The 17,309-nt window shown below is 39.6% G+C and overlaps 1 protein-coding gene across 1 annotated transcript; it reads right to left on the reverse strand.

The window, feature by feature from the left end:
• Window positions 1–1,247: 1,247 nt before the first annotated feature.
• On the reverse strand, window positions 1,248–16,950 carry LOC138973419 (uncharacterized). The gene is made up of 10 exons (XM_070346139.1): window positions 15,711–16,950; window positions 15,163–15,263; window positions 13,056–13,115; window positions 11,799–11,854; window positions 11,227–11,344; window positions 8,699–8,874; window positions 7,642–7,735; window positions 7,180–7,265; window positions 6,558–6,634; window positions 1,248–4,805 (listed from the first exon to the last, which is right to left on the reverse strand). Exons 2-10 carry the CDS (start codon window positions 15,232–15,234, stop codon window positions 4,660–4,662), a joined length of 885 nt encoding a protein of 294 aa, XP_070202240.1. The 5' UTR covers window positions 15,235–15,263; window positions 15,711–16,950; the 3' UTR covers window positions 1,248–4,659.
• Window positions 16,951–17,309: the final 359 nt, after the last annotated feature.

Genomic DNA, 17,309 nt, shown 5'->3' on the forward strand with positions numbered 1-17,309 from the left:
ACATAAATCCAAAGTGTGGAGCTGCTACTTACTTGTGATATGCTACCCCTGTGGAACTTTTACTTAAAATATGTCCACAACCATTGCTACGTAACTGTTGAACTGTTACGCATGTTGAATTGTTGCATAATAAAAATCCATTACCACGGCAACTTAATTGATAATTCGTTGCCATCGTTACTTTGTGAAACGATACATGTAGTCTGTCCTGGCTCTTGAGTCACTGTCATTAACATAATTCCTGGAGTGTTGTCGCTGTCTTTTTGCAGTGTGAATGAACGGATTCAACAATTTATACAGGCAGATATAATTAACATAAAGATAACCAACCAACAACGTCAAATAAATGTTTTCTTTTAAGTTATTGCACTGCACAAATACTGGTTGACTGAATGCATCTATCACATCATATTTCAGAAACTTTGGCAAGACAGTTCAATATTTGTAATCCTATATTGAGCCTCAGAGTTTTGACCCAGTCAGCAGTGTCATTGTACCTTCAGCGAAAATATCGTGGGATTTCCCTTTTATTTATTGTTGGGAGGCGCATTTTAAAACAGAGGCACCATAAGGGGGGTACAAATGCAGGCATGACCACGCCCGGGGTATATTCATCATATCTACGAGAAATCTGTTTGGTTATGACATTACGCCAGTGTCTACGTTGTATTTTCAGCTATGACTATACAATAAAAATGTGCTTTGTTTTCCAGCTATTGAGAAAATCACTGACCGCGCGTGTAAATAAGCACTATACTAACCATACTCGTATTTGATAATGATGATGACACTCCTTACACACAGCATTTGGGATTGTTTGAATATGTACTGTATAGTGTAACGTAATTCTATGTTTAATTTGAATATGTGTTGGATTGTGTAATGTAACTGGGAATAAAAGATTGACTGAGTTGTTTTTGTTTGTTACAATCCATGCATTTGTAATATTGTAAGTCACGAAGTGTAATGCATGATTATGTTGTATTGTGTAATGTCGATCCTCTGTAGAGACCACATAGAGAGAGAGAGAGAGAGAGAGAGAGAGAGAGAGAGAGAGAGAGAGAGAGAGAGAGAGAGAGAGAGAGAGAGAGAGAGAGAGAGAGAGAGAGAGAGAGAGAGAGAGAGAGAGATAGAGAGGAAGAGAGAGGGGGAGAGAGAGAGATAGGGGGAGAGAGAGGGGGGGGGGGTATAGATAGAGAGAGAGAGAGAGAGGGAGAGAGAGAGAGATTATAAATCAAAACTTGAAATTAGAATCAAATTATTTTATTGTTTCAGCAAAATGAATTGAACAAAAAGTCATTGCCAATCTTGAATAACTTGAAAACAAAACAAGTAAAAGTAGAAGATACAAAAAAGACATAATAAACAAAACAAAAAAGCCAGGTTATGGCACAAGTATGAAACAACTTTGAAAGGGCATTTTGGAATAGTTGGTTGGTTGTAACTAATGACCTTCTTGACAAGAATAAAAATTGGCAAGTAGAAATCACCCTCCATTAATCAAGCACACTGTATTTGTTTGTTTATTTGTTGCTTAACGTCCAGCCGACTACGCAGAGCCATATCAGGACGAGGAAGGGGGGGATGAAGGGGGCCACTTGTCAAGCGATTCCTGTTTACAAATGCACTAACCCATTACTTGTGTCCCAGCAGGCTTTAGTAAAACTAAATTAATACCTACTGGAAGATTACCAGTTTCCAGTATGTTAAAATAGGCTTAACCTATCTACTGCTGGACTTACATCAGAACACTAACAGATTAAACTATACATGAATCGCGAGACAAGCGGCAAGAGAAGAGATTTTTGGAAAAAATACAGGTGAATGAGCAAGAAGGCAGAAAAAATAAAAGAATTCATGAAGAAAAAGAGAGCATGACAGGAAAGAGGAACCAAAAATCTACCTAAGAGCAAACTAGAAAGCTCCTGCGGTTCCAAAAACAGGAGGGGCCTTTAATTTCATAACCGCAGTGCCCCACTGCGGGAAAACACACTGTACACATGCCACCCAAACACCATTAGCAACACTATTACTGTTAGTTTCAAATAATCATAAACGTGCCTTATCTTGCTAGAAAGGAAAGGAACTATTGTAACTTGTCTTTTCAAGTTTACATTCATTCATCCATTCTTCATTCATTCACGTTGTTTGACGTCTAGCTGACTACATAGAGCCGTCTCAAGACTTCCTTAAAAAATCTTCATTGAAGGTATGTCATTAATCCCTGCCGATGAACTATGTTTACAAAAAATAGAATTGGGAGACGATGGAAACGTTGAAGTAGTGTCCTCCATTTTTCGAAACCAGATTACAAAAATGAATTTTAAAAGGAATCACAGTTAAACTGTGGTGAAAACCGGTTCCTAACCTTCAATTCTAAGATTTTTAGCTGACGACTAGACTTTGAAATTCACTAATTAAAAGTAGGTAAAGAGAATCAGAAAGAATAATTGTTCAGGTCAAAACAACGAGAAAATTTCTACTCTTTAATTGTGTCATTGAATGGTTTGTTTGTTTGTTTGCTTAACGCCCAGCCGACCACGAAGGGCCATATCAGGGCGGTGCTGCTTTGACATTTAACGTGCGCCACACACAAGACAGAAGTCGCAGCACAGGCTTCATGTCTCACCCAGTCACATTATTCTGACACCGGACCAACCAGTCCTAGCACTAACCCCATAATGCCAGACGCCAGGCGGAGCAGCCACTAGATTGCCAATTTTAAAGTCTTAGGTATGACCCGGCCGGGGTTCGAACCCACGACCTCCCGCTCACTGGGCGGACGCCTTACCACTAGGCCACCGTGTTGCGGTCATTGAATGGTAGACAACTCCATAGTATAAATCTTGTTCTTCTAGTATAAATCTCGCTCTTCTTCATTGTATTTTACCATAAGTAACAACTCATGATGCTGTCTTAATATATATATATATATCGTTTATGCACAAGCAACAAGAAAAACGATTTGATCTTTTTAGAATAAAGGAACAATGAAATAATAATAATAATAATAATAATAATAAAGATAGTTTATATAGCGCCGCTTCACAAATTTAACTATGCTCTTAGCGCTGTACATCGAGATATAACAATTTCAATAATATAAATACAAAGATGATATTATAATAATACACATTTACAAATATCACTCACGTGCATACATCCTCGTGCACACCACGCGCATACACACTCCCACTCATTAACAAGTGCTTCCATCCCCCTGCCACTGAGATGTTCATATACCCCCCCTGGACAAGCTCACACCATGTCCGTCTCCTCTCTGGACTGTACATACACTCAGCAAGAAAAGGAAAGACTAAATGCAAATTTCATACAGAACCCTATAGCTCAATCAAAGCTGAAGCAACTATACAAAAAAGACACATTCAAACAACAAATCTAACTTCACCTCTAACAGTCTATAAAGATGGCAAGGACAATTTACAAGGATTCGCGAAAAAGGTGCGTTTTAAGGGAACTGCGGAAAGAGTCCTTAGAAGCAGAATGGCGAACGGAGGAAGGGAGAGAATTCCAGACAATGGCAGCCGCAGAAGCAAACGAGCGATTTCCAAAAGAAGGCAAGCTTCGCTCGAGAGTTTCCAGTTTGCGACTGTCAGCGCGTGAGCGGAGGTTGTAGTCAGAGGGATTGTCATATGTGACGAGCAGTTCCTTGAGGTATTTAGGGCCATCTTCAAATTTGGCAGAGAAACAGAGAAAATATCAATTTTGGTAGAATATAAAAATGTAGGAAACAATTCATTATTAATTCAATGGTCACAATAACAAGATAAAAAGAAGCTAACGTTAGATTGATAAAACAGATTATGCCGAAAAAATACTGTCATGGTATTAGAGTGAGGTTGGAGGGTTTTTCTGAATTTTTAACACACAAAAAAGCGGCACGAAGGTTCATTTGGAGAAATTTATCTCACTAGATGCAGTTCTTTTATATAAAATATTAAAAAATAAGGACATGCGAGAGGGCATAACATAACATAACATAGGGTTTATAACGGTCCGAGGACTACGAAGAGCCTTACTCAGACCAAATGCGAGAGGGGGGGGGGGAAGGGTATAGAGAGGAGAAATAGAATACTAACATTTTAAAAGGGAGAAAAATAGAAATGAGTGAGCCAAAGCACAGGATCTTTGCAGTAGAAACAAAGATTGAACTCAGCGACTCCAATGATGACAGATTTCTTGAATGGGTATGATGCCGAGTATAACATTTGGATGCGGATTTTGACCGAAACACTCCTCCAAGATTTGGTTGATCATGTAACGGACTTTTTTGTTTTGAGTTTCTCGTTGTTTCCGCTTGTTTTCCTCAAGAGATTTTGGAATATAATATCCCCCTTCTAGTGACTCAAGCCAAATAAGGAATTCGTCTGAGAGTGCATCTGCTGTGACCCGATTTGGGTCAGGAGTTTTGGCATTCTCGCATTGTTTCTCGCATTGTTTGGCTGTTTCAAGTGCCTCTGCTCTTGAAAGCTGGTGGTGTTTTTGCAAGTGCTTGTCTGGTCTAGTTCCAACCCAAGAACAAGACTTGAGTGCACATCGTTTCTTCGGATAAGACCGTTTTGGTCGAGATTTAGAGTCTTTTATCAACTTTTCAACTTCGAAGCGGGGAATATCAGGGTGGACATTTTCGTAGTGTCGTTACAAATTCACAACTTCTCCTGCACAGCCTGCGACAGGACACCGACGTCTGCCTCGGTGCTTCTTTGTGTTGACATGCTGCTTACGTCTCCTTGCTTTCTTTTCAACGGATCTGCTTACGTCTCCTTGCTTCCGTTTCAACGGATCTGTAAATAAACACAAAACAAGAAATTGAGGTGATGTTTGACAATGCAAGAAATGAAATTCATATTCAAATGTCATGCCACGTGTGTGCAGAGCCTTCTACTGGGCTCACTTCAGTCATTTGTCATGCCACGTGTGTGTAGAGACTGCAACTGGGCTCACTTCAGTCATTTGTCATACCACGTGTGTGTAGAGACTGTCACAGTTGGTCCCTTGCTTAAACATCACTCACTGTGTTGACTTCTTTTTTATCTGTGGCAACACAGATCTATAAGTCACTCGGTCCGTCCGTCTGTCTGTTGGTCGGTCGGTCTGTCTAAAAAAAATGTCCCAAAAAAATGTCCCAAAAAAGTTTTACATGATCTAAAGAAGGATTCTAGGCATGGCGAGTCTAGGCATTGCCACAGATGATTGCGATTCTGTTCACTTTTATGTTTGAATGAACTAATTTCAATCAGCAGGGGTTGAAATTTACTTTTTTTACCTGGGGCCACTGTGGCCCCAGCAACACAAAATGCTGGGGCGGGCAGCAAAAAGCCGCCCGATCGAGTTGTAGGCACCGACGCTGCGAAGCGGCTAGTATCAATAACATGAATGATTATTCTTTCAATCGCATATCACGTCGTTATCTCCGGACTCCCTCTTTCAACAGTAGTCTTTAGTAGCATGAACCAAGATAATTTTATTTTTTATGTTTTGTTACTTTTAAGTATCCGATTACAATCTCTAAGCTGCAAGGAACCCATTTCAGTTTTTGTTTTAGAAATTGGACTAGAATTGAATTTTTGTCGAATTTGTTTCAATGCAACGTTCAGACTTCATGAAACCCTGTTCTTTCAAAAAGTTGGGCCACTTGCATGAAGCTTGATAAAAAGATTGCTTTCGAAACAAAAAATGTTGTGACTATACAACAATTAAGAGTTGCTTATGTTCTGTATGAAAATAGACTAAGAGGCTCAGATTCCAAAGAATGAAAACATAATAAATAAAACAATTTCATTGTTGAAGTGTTCAAGCAAGGCCATAGTCTGTGATATGTGCATCCGAGACTACTTTTGGTTCAGGAAAGGTGAAGGTCGTCAGATTATTATATGTGCAGCCGAGACTTCTTTCTTTTTTCCTGTGTGTAAATTTCTTGATTTTGCTAGCAAAGACTCGGCAGTTTCCGTTTAAAAATTGCGTCAGAACTTGGAAACGTCACTTTCGCTTTTTTACAAAGCTTCTATGATGACGAAGACTTTGAGCTAAGTAAACAACCTGTCACCGATTCGTTAAAAATTACAAGCCTTCAGTCAAGATTTTGACCGGAGCGGCGTGGGCCCTAGCTACTGCATTTCTTGGGGCGGGGTGCCAATTTGCGGGGCGGAGCGCCCTGCGCTCCCGTTAATTTCGACCCCTGATCAGACATCAAGATCCAGACCGATGTCAGATGTTTTGGACTGCCCATGTGGGCACAGCTTTATAGAACCATACAGACGAACCTTCCCCCTCACCCTTCCACAGATGAGGTCCGCCCAGTGGAGGATCCAGGGAATTCACCCCCACCCCCTGCAGTTGACACCCAGAAAAAAAGTCAGGCTTTTTACTTTTGGATAATTTCCGACTTAATTAAAATGGCAACAGAATGCACCTTTTGAGTTTTTTTCCCATTGAAACAAAAATTCTCCTGGGGCAAGATCCCGCATCCTCTTGCATTCTTGATCTTTCGCACATTCAACATCACAAAAAAAATAAGAAAATGAAATTTTGTTTACCTGTAGTGCCAACTTGGGGAACTGCATCATCGTGTCTTCTTGATTCTCCCTGATGCGCATTTTGTTGTCCAAGTCCCCTGCAAACAGACAGATCATATAATGTCATGTTGAGTCAAATGGTTAAAGATCGCAAATAAAAATGTGTCGTTTCTTTGTGATGACTATTCTGCAGCCAGTACTTCTATAAAATAGTTAATTTGGCAACACATAACTTTATGACCTTGCAACCGACCGACCAACAGACGGTGACTTGTGACACATGCAAAAAACGTATGCAGCAAGCAAGACCAAGCTTCAACTTGGTCGAGATGCTAACTATCATTAGAGATTAGCAACTGCAGTTGCCTATTGTATATTGTTTTTTCTTAACTCTTGTACAGACTTGACTGAATATTTTTTTTCTTTTGTATTGTTTTTAGAGCTGGATAGTAACATTTCTGCCTCTTGTATTATTGTGTTTTCTTCACGACTGCACAGACTTTACTGAATATCCTTTTCTCTCCACAATCAAATTTCCACTGGGCTGGTGACTTTGCTCCACTAACACACTACATGGCTGGCTAGTTCAAAATAAGCTTTCATCTAGTAGCGGATCTACCAAGATATTCAGTTGATCACTCACGATTCATCACCAGATGACTCGGACTCCGACGTTGACTCCATGTCTGTCTGCCCTGGAATCCACCCTGGCAGCTTCTTTTTCTTAGGCTGTAGCAAAGTAAAAATGTAACTGTTACTTTGATAAACACAACTCCAATCCAAAACAACAGGATGATCTACAAGGTAAATTTGATTTAATTTTGTGTCTTTAAAATATCTACCAAATCTTGCTACATGTACCAAAAAACAATCCTTAGATTGTACTTAGGGGAAACGTCACACCTCATGCACGTGCAAACTATTTCTTCCTGATACTTCCCCGAATGGCCATTTAGATTGTTCACCACAAGCAAGAGGCAGGGTGTGTCATCTGATATGTAGTTCACTCTACAACAACAGTTATCAGATTCATGGAGAGAGAGAGAGAGAGAGAGAGAGAGAGAGAGAGAGAGAGAGAGAGAGAGAGAGAGAGAGAGCTGCATACCGGAGGCTTCCATTCTGACTCCGAGTCATCTTCGCAGTTATTGTCACTGCTGTTGTCATCTGAACCCCTACAGCTAACTTTCTCCATATGTGGCCTGTCAAACACGAAAGAGACAACTTAATTCTAAACATGCAGATCAATGCATGGTCCTTCTTGGACTAGAACTCCCTTAGACATTCATGGGTGTCGCTTCCTGTTTCATCATCAGACTAATGGTTGACATAGCCAAAAATTCCTCCCACATCATTCACAAGCTCATGGGTGGAAAGAAAGAGAAGAATATTATGGGTAACGTCTCTAAGTGACCTTGACAGACACACTGCCAGTGCGAAGGACCATTCAGTTAGGCTGAGCAGGGTAAATATTCCCTCATTTTCTTCAGCTATTCCGTTTTCATAAAAGCAGATACATGTACTCAGTAGTATCAATTGGTAAGTATACTAAAATCACAAAATTTACCTAAATTTCGGGCTTCTTGCTGATTGACGACAATATGTTTGTGTGTTACATAATGGAATAATTAACAGTTACCAATATTAGAAGTCCATCCCCTCGCTAAATTTTGTAAAAATAATGGGTAAACATATTTCATATTAAAAGTAAAACAATAACATGACTGCAGATCCAATAACGACGATGAAGACAAAAACAGACAAAATATGTAGTGGCAAAAAGAATTCAAGAAATGTACAAACGCAGGCCGTCGGCACACAATCCCTTCAAAGGCAAAATCAATTAACACAAATGGCAATTAAAAAACAAATACCACTGACGTAAAAAAGAAAGAAAAAGAGATCAGAATGTTCACAATAAAGTTTAACAAAAGTCGAAAAGATTAACCAAGAAAAGCTTAACAAAATAAAAGAACAGCTATGAACACTTTTTGCGTGTTATGAACAGTTTTTATGTAAAACATCTGTGGACACTTTGTTTTGACCGAGGCCTCATTGGCCTTCATTTTCCAGTGGTGCAATTTTCCTCCTTTTCCCGACTTTATTTTCCAGTTGCCTTTGTTTTCTATCATCCTACTTGCATCACGTTTTGTATGTATACTCACTCAATGAGTTTCTCCACAGGGTTATACTGCCCTTCTGTATTCAAGAGCGCACCATCACTGAGTGGATTTGTCTTGGTGCAGTCCGCAGGCATTCCTGGTGCATTCTCTGGCGCATCCACAATGTGTTGGAAGGACTTTGTTGTGTTCTCAGGCTCCATGTTGTCCTCCTGTTCTTCCTGAAATAGTCACCACTCACATTACATTTTCATTTTGTCAACCTAACAGTGCCTCCTAAAACTTAAAAGCCCAGCAGAGCACCACAAACCTATTCAAGGCTGTAACATGTCATGTAACTTGTATAAGTTTGTTTCTAGTGTACAACACGTCACATGTCACTGAAATTATCTGTAAGACTAGTAAGAGTTAGCTGCAGTGAAAATGTATGTAAATTTGTGTCTCTGCCAGCAATATCAATCAATGTGGACAAAAGTGTGTGTGTGTGTGTGTGTGTGTATCTTGTGTGTATGTTGTTGTTGAAGACATCGTGTATCGGTACTTCATTACTATGTAAATATTCAACCATGTTACTCTGAACAAGTTGTGAATTGATACTTCATTGAAACCAAGTGTAATTTGAAGAAATCGTGTATCGATACTTCATTTACAAACATTGAATGTTACTTTATGTGAAGAAATCGTGTATCGGTACTTCATAATAGTGTAAATATTCATGCATGTTACCCTGAAGCCGTTGTGAATTGATACTTCATTGAACAATGATTAATTTGCAGTTGTTATGCCTGTGATATCCTTAAATATGAAATCTTTATAGTATAAAGACCGCTCGCGCTGAACCTCCATGTTCTGGGTGCTGTCTCCACAAACTCAAGACGAATCTGAGATTACGGGATCTTTAACGTGCGCATATGATGGACTGCGTGTGATCCACACAGGGGTGCCCCATTCGATCGTTAGGTCTACACAAGGCCGAACCTGGAAAATGAATTTTCCTTATGGCGCTGACAGGGCTCGAACCCGGGTCCCTCTCATTGACAGCACCAATCGCTCAATCACCCTGTCCCCCTACAAACCGACAGACTTATGGACACACTTGTGTCACATGTAAAACAAGAAGGGCAAAGCCCATACGACTCACATGCTGAACAGAACTTGATCTTTCTTTCAGAATAATTTTACAATAAAACTGAGAAAAACAATATTTTACACATTTTTCCTACCAAAATACATGTGACCTTGACCCAAGGTCAAGGTCATCCAGGTCATGCAACACAAAGCTGTTAATTCAAGACATAGGAAGTACAATGGTGCTTATTGGCTCTTTCTACCATGAGATATGGTCACTTTTAGTGGTTCACTACCTTATTTTGGTCACATTTCATAAGGGTCAAAGTGACCTTGACCTTGATCATATGTGACCAAATGTGTCTCATGATGAAAGCATAACATGTGCCCCACATAATGTTTAAGTTTGAAACAGTTATCTTCCATAGTTCAGGGTCAAGGTCACTTCAAAATATGTATACAATCCAACTTTGAAGAGCTCCTGTGACCTTGACCTTGAAGCAAGGTAAACCAAACTGGTATCAAAAGATGGGGCTTACTTTGCCCTATATATCATATATAGGTGAGGTATTGAATCTCAAAAACTTCAGAGAAAATGGGAAAAATGTGAAAAATAGCTGTTTTTCAGGCAACATTTATGGCCCCTGCGACCTTGACCTTGAAGCAAGGTCAAGATGCTATGTATGTTTTTTGGGGCCTTGTCATCATACACCATCTTGCCAAATTTGGTACTGATAGACTGAATAGTGTCCAAGAAATATCCAACGTTAAAGTTTTCCGGACGGACGGACGGACGACTCGGGTGAGTACATAGACTCACTTTTGCTTCGCATGTGAGTCAAAAAAAGGTGTAAAACAAAGGAAACAAAAATATTCATCAATTAAATTGATTTTAGTGTTTTTTCCTTTAACTCTTTTCACACATTTTAATCTTTTGGAACAAAAGTTCAAGATGCTTGCCACCACTACATCATTATACATTCAACCTGAAAGTGAACATGTTTAAAAAAAAAAAAATTGAAATTTATACGCGCGATACCTCTTTTGTTTTACTGAAAGAGCTCAAAACACGGCGATCTATTCCAACACGTACGCCCATGTGGAGACATTCACACAACAACACAAAGACGCACAACACACAACAGATAACACACACACTCCACGTGGTACGAAGGAATGTTACTAAGCTGCTATTGGAAATCGGAATTTTTGAAAAATCATTTATTTTTAATTTTTGCGGATGGGCGGAAACAAATTACTGTTTGAAATGTGAAATTTCAGTTAACTTTGTGAACACATCCATTGCTGTTTGACTGCACAGTTTGATTTTGTGATGATCTCGCCAGCCTAGATTGGGGATAGAATACCAAAACAACATCATTTGCTTCCCCAAAGAGTTCAGCGACTACAAACACAATATTAGTATGACATCTACTTGTCTACTTGATAGATAACAGTGACTACCCCAATAGCATGTCAAAAGAACAAAAAGAACAAATCCTTACTGATGAAGCAAGTGTGCAGCAATGTTCACATTGCCACGCATAGCCACGCACTTTTGGCGATTTTTTCAGAGGTGGTTGGAGGCAAGTGTAATCATACCACTTGAAGCAGTCATCACATCTGTTGAATGAAAACGTTATTAAATTATCAACAATCGATGATCATAATATTAAAATGAATGGGTTTTTTATTCTTTAAATTGGACTGGAACTGTGAGTGAGCGAGTGTGTGAGGGAGCAGCTGCATGTGTGTGTGTGCGTGTGTGTGCGATTTTTGTTAATTTTATCAGCTGTACATTGCCTGACAGTGTTTTCTCAATTTGCCATAACTTGTCCGCTAAATGTGTAAAATTGACATTGTTGCCCACTGTTTATAAGGGTTTCCTTGTCTGTGTGCAGCAAACTGTTTATCGCTGAATAAATAAACTCCTGTTTAAACCGACTGGAACTTTAGCTTGGGTTAACTTGTAACTGATAAATATCTCGCAGGTAATACCGACAGGTGGGTGCTTTACAATTAGACATGCATGTAATGAAATCAAACATTGCTCTTGATGATCAGAAACATCACTCACCTTACAGCGCTATCCACGTTAACTGTAAACGCACAAACAGCACAAATCTCCTTCCCCTGCAAAAACAAACAAACAAAAAAACCCACACATTTAGTTCACTGAAATGGCCTGCAAAGAGCTTATTCAGGTATTATCAAAAAATGCATCTAAATTTTGGTACTATCAAATACTTACCATATGATTTACTAATGCACTTGTCTTCAGATCGATGTGATAATATGCACCCCAAATACCTTGACCACCCTTTGAAAAAATCTTCTTTGACCGTGGTGGGTTGAAGCAATCAAATGTGCCCCTTCCGGGCACATAACTAGTATGATGATATTCTTTCGCAACAAGCTCATGCGTTCAGAATCTCAAAGATGGTCTTCACTGTGGGGAAGCAGAGTGGGCTTACAAATAGTATTAGTCACTAATATCACACGGTAAGTATTTAATAATACCAACATCGAGATACATTGTGGGATATTAATTACATATACACATGAGCAAATCTTCTGAACACCTGGTGTCATAATCATCTGAAAAAATATTTTCCATCTTGTGTGTGTTGGGGGGGTGTCTGTGTGGTGAGGCACAGGGAACGTTATGGTTGGGCTAAAGGCAAAACAAGCAACAACAACAACAAAACCGACAAAGGCCATTTTTAAAGAGAAACAAAATGGACACATTAGTCATAGTCTTGTTTAATCATTACTATATTTGTTTAAAGCCCATCAGACTATGAAGAGCCTAGGGCTGCCACACATTTAATACATATATCTCAATATCAACCTCCAAAGACGATGGTCTACAACACATGAAAGACTAAAGCCAAATATCATAGTTTAAAACACATGAAAGACTTACAGATTTAACTAAACAGGAAAAACAAGCGCAAAAACTGCGATACATGTGGCAATGCCTTTGGTGGACATTTTTTGGACTTATTTTTTGGAGATTTTTGGAGACCGACCGACAGACAGACCGACGAACCGAGTGACTTACGTTGCCACAGGTAAAAATATGGCAGGCCTATCCTTCAGCCCAGCCTACAGGGAAAGAATTGCATGGATTTTTGCCTCTTAGGTAACAGCTATGCTCCAGCGGTACTATTCTTTTTTTTGCAGAGAATAGCACTCTCCTGAACATATTAAGAGGCAACAACAGACTGTTGGTCTTTAATAATGACTGTTCCTTCTTGGTGTTGCAACTCTTTAGTCTCCACAGAAAGATGTAAAAGAGGGTGGGCAAAAGAAGACTTAAAAATGTACATACCGAACTGAAAAGTCTGTCTGTCACCTCCGGGAATAGCACACGTAGCATGTAATCCATATTCTGAAAGAGAGAAGAAAAACCCCGTTCAATACCAACAAGCAATCGCTCCTTGATATCAGCTTGGGTGGTGGAGGTGATACCGGTTTTACCGCTAAAGTGCTTCCACAATCAAAACAAGCCCAAAATTCACCCAAAGCACTTTACGGACTGTGTCGTAACAAACAGTGTCAAAAACTATGCTAGAAATATAACTAATTATTCATCTAAGTAATTGTATTTGTGATACTTACCACTAACTGTCTTCTACTATATATGCATTATCCTAGATTGTGCCAGACAACTTTAAAAGGAATCAACCTGTCGCTTTGCGTTGCGGGTTGAGGCAGAAGAGAAATTATCAGAGTCAACATGTGTGAAGACTCTCTCAGTGTCTATCTCGCCCTCGTGTGCATCACATGCTCCATTTGCGCACGTTAAAGATTAAAGATTCCATGTTTATCTAGCAAGAAATTGAAACTGGGGATTATGGGCATTGGCACATGCGCAGAGAGGTACTACCGACAAAGGGAGACTACTCCCCTAAATGGTATACCGACGGAAATCTAGAGTTAGCGACCTTGTTTACAGTCTAGTACTGGTAACATAGGACGCTTCTCAGTCTAGCACTCGTAAGTAAGGTAACTCCTATTAGTTAAATTGAGGTGATGTATTCGAAAGAAATACAGCAGGCCACTGTGGCCAATGGCATGGTATTCACATAAATACACCCTTGCTCGGTGCTCGGCGACAGAGTGGGCGACTTTACAATCTATCCAGGGTCAACTCTTGTAAACTAAAGACTCTTCTCGTGCCTCTTTTGCCGATGTATTCATAAAAAAAATGTGCACGTTACAAAAATTCCATGTTTGAGTTATACCGCATACACGCAAACAAGTAGAACATTTAAGGACTGCATCAATGACAGGACAATAATTGGTGTTTTGAACTATTACTAATATGTGGGTGAAATGAGTGTCCCTGAGTGAATGGTTGGACTTCCCAAGGATAATCGCCTAACAGGCTTGAGCCTCCTTCAGTCCTTGCAGACCATACTTGAAAGTGCGAGTTCAAATCTCAGCAAAAATGCGAAGAAAAAATGATAGTTCTCGTTCCTGTGTTTGTTCTATGTTATGGGCTGTGTGCTCCATATTCCATCTTGTATCGAGAAATTGCACATAAAAATGTTCATTGTTATTATTATTATTATCATTCCTTCCCAACACCAAATCAAAGTACCCGCCATGGAGCATGACCTTGCCCCGCTGGCCTCAAACAACCCTGGAGAAGCAGAGGTGTCTAGATTATTACCTGAGTGGGCTGAGTGCGAGTGGGGTGTGTAAGGGAAGGGATGGAGTGGGGGTATGTACCCGAAATCCCAGTCAGCTTAGTAAAAGCATCTCACAGAATACTGTTTCTGAGAAGGTTGATTTTCAGATATCAAAACCACGCCGACATCCGATTCAGAATTGGGAGTCAGTGGTATGAAAGTTAAATGACATTTCTTCCAAATCAACAGTGAATGCAAAATCACTCAATACAGTTACAAGCTCCACACCCGATAACAAGTCATCAGCCAAATAATCGACTCCAAAACTCGCTCACACAAACCTAAAACGAAGATGTTCCCTATAGAATTAACACAAGCAACTGAAGAAATCTGTTTTTCACGGCAACAAAAGACAACACGTTTGACCGGTCGAGTTTTTAATGGCGGAATAGAAGTAGCCTTGTCAAGGCCGTCCAGAGTCGGTTGATGCCAGCGGGGCAAGGTCATGCACCAGGGCGGGTAATTTGATTTGGTGTTGAGAAGGAATTTTTGGTTTGATTCCTTTTAAAACGTTTTCTGGCATAATCGTGGATAATGCATGTAGTAGAAGACAGTGGATAAGTTAGATATAAATACTTAAGTTTGTGGCTTATGTAGTGGAGTGGAGGCCTATTGGTTGCTGAAGTCGTTTGTTTCTTAAAATTCAGAGTGGGGAGGGGGCTTATAAAACGGAGCTTGGAAGTCCTGAAATCAAGCTAAATTATAATGTTGACAGGCTGGAAGTAATACAGCTATGTTTACCTGTTGTGCCAACTTGGGTAACATGGACAGTAGACTATCCATAATCGTGTCTTCTTGGCCCTCCTTCAGCATAGGGATGCCGTTTTTGTTGTCCAAGTCCCCTGCAAACAGACACACAAGTTAACACAAATTAGAACTAGTTTTCCAGAAGCAGTCAGAATGAATCATGCCTATGCACTGCAGTATGCTACAGGCCTGAAAACTGGGCAACTACAAAAAGAAGGACAATCTGTTTGAAAAGCGCCTTTTGCCATTTGAAAGTGATGACCGGGTTTTTTTTGAGAGAAAACAATTATAACAAAATACTTTTGGAGTAGTCTACAGAACGAAAGAGGCCTACCGGACCACAAAATAATGTTCAATCTCACAGTCACACTCAGAGTCGCACGATTCAATCACTGAATCGGTCTCCATGAGACATCTTGCCGCCCAACTAACTTGACAAAGGCAAAAGACGTGAAAAACCCCACTTATATTTCACTCTTTCCTTATTTAATACGCAACAGCAATCAACATGCGATTAATAGACATGGAATGTAGACATTTACCTTTGAATTTCGTCGACGCCGTCGCGTTGCCATTTCGTTGCCGCCATTACGCTGAACAAGTTCGATAACTCTCACTTCAATACGATTGCCTCACCCCTTGCCCGTATCAACAACAAATTCACCGTGATCTGTTACTGTAAGAGTATTTATTTTCACAATGTTTTCAAAACAAAGTTCCAGAGGTTCCATGCATGGTGATGAATGTAGCAGTAAGCTTTATTTTATACCTATGCAGTTATGGTAATTGAAAAAAGCCAAACTAAAAAGTTATTTGTCTTGAAAGTTTTGCACGTTACAACATGCTACTTAATACAAATGTGAATAATGACTATGAACAAACAAGATGACCATATTTGTCCCTGCGTTTGTTAAAGCATATAGCACTGCCAAGCTTGCTTTTTTGAGTTTATGGTTATTGTTTTTTGGTTTCACAGCAAATTGCATCAACTTTACTGCAATGTGGCATGTGAGCCTCTACTTTGGAGTCTTCGTGTTGTATTTGTTTGGGAAAAGCACGAGCAATAGTGTTCTTACATTAACATGTAAATGTTATCATAGTAATATTCATCGTATGTTACTGATTTCTCAATTGCTCCTTTACTTTCATATAAATCATGGAAAATCTTAAGTAACATTTCAACTACTACCACTGTAAGTACAAAATTTCGTAAAAAAACACAATAAACATGTCTATATACGTTCATCTTTTACACACAGTAAGTTAGGTGCAAGGGCAACAATGTATTAAAGTTTGGGAAAAATCCATTCATTTTTATGTGTTTTCTCCACGATTTCTGAAGGAACTGAAAATCGGTTATTTGAAAACGTAAGTCGACATGTTTAGTACATGCAAGACCTGATTTTTTCACAATCCTTGAAAATGCCGTGGTAGCAAATGAAACATTAAGTAATCATGTATTTCTTGACAGTTTATTGCCATTTATATTAGCCATCTGCCCACAGGTTGCCAAAAAAGCTATTTTTTAGCTGTTATTGTTATAAATCACGCTTATGTAACATGGCCTGTCCAGCCTACCACCCGTTTCATGGAACGAATTTTGCAAGCCCTTGGGCATATTTAATTACCATCTCATATGCCCCCCACTGTGTATTCGTGAAAACGATGTAGTTTTATTATTTTTACCTCGTGGTAGTGTCAAAGTCTTATGTAGCAATTTTCCACACCACCGGGTAGTGGTGGTGGTGGTGGTGGTGGTGTTTTTTTGTTGTTGGTGGTGGAGGTGTTGTTGTTGTTGTTGTTGTTGTTGTTGTTGTTGTCGTTGTCGTCGTCCATCATATCAACCAACTCACCAGGATTGCAAGTAATTCACGGTGTCTCTTACAACATGGAATCCTCAAGTTTGACGTCATGGAAGATGTCATAACATTTTGAATTCAGCTCCTTGTGTTGAAGAGAATGATGTCATGAGTTTGACGTCATGAGTTTTGATTGTCTTCTTGACCTGGGTTTGACCTCCTTCTTTGTTATGACTTAGAAATTGGAAGCGCTTGTAACTGCCGTTGTCGATGTCGGATCAAAACGATTTATGTCTTAAAACCTTCCTGGGATCAATAACATTGCCTGTGCCAATTTTTGTT

The sequence above is a fragment of the Littorina saxatilis genome, linkage group LG8 (genome assembly GCF_037325665.1).
Source record: "Littorina saxatilis isolate snail1 linkage group LG8, US_GU_Lsax_2.0, whole genome shotgun sequence".
Lineage (NCBI taxonomy): Eukaryota > Metazoa > Mollusca > Gastropoda > Littorinimorpha > Littorinidae > Littorina > Littorina saxatilis.

Excerpts from the sequence above, each read along its gene's own strand:
- LOC138973419 (XM_070346139.1), bottom strand. The coding sequence starts at position 15,234 with ATGCTGAAGGAGGGCCAAGAAGACACGATTATGGATAGTCTACTGTCC. Across the intron at positions 11,855-13,055 it reads CAGACAGACTTTTCAGTTCG|GGGAAGGAGATTTGTGCTGT; the intron begins GTATGTACATTT and ends TTGTTTTTGCAG. Across the intron at positions 6,635-7,179 it reads GAGTCATCTGGTGATGAATC|GGGACTTGGACAACAAAATG; the intron begins GTGAGTGATCAA and ends GTCTGTTTGCAG.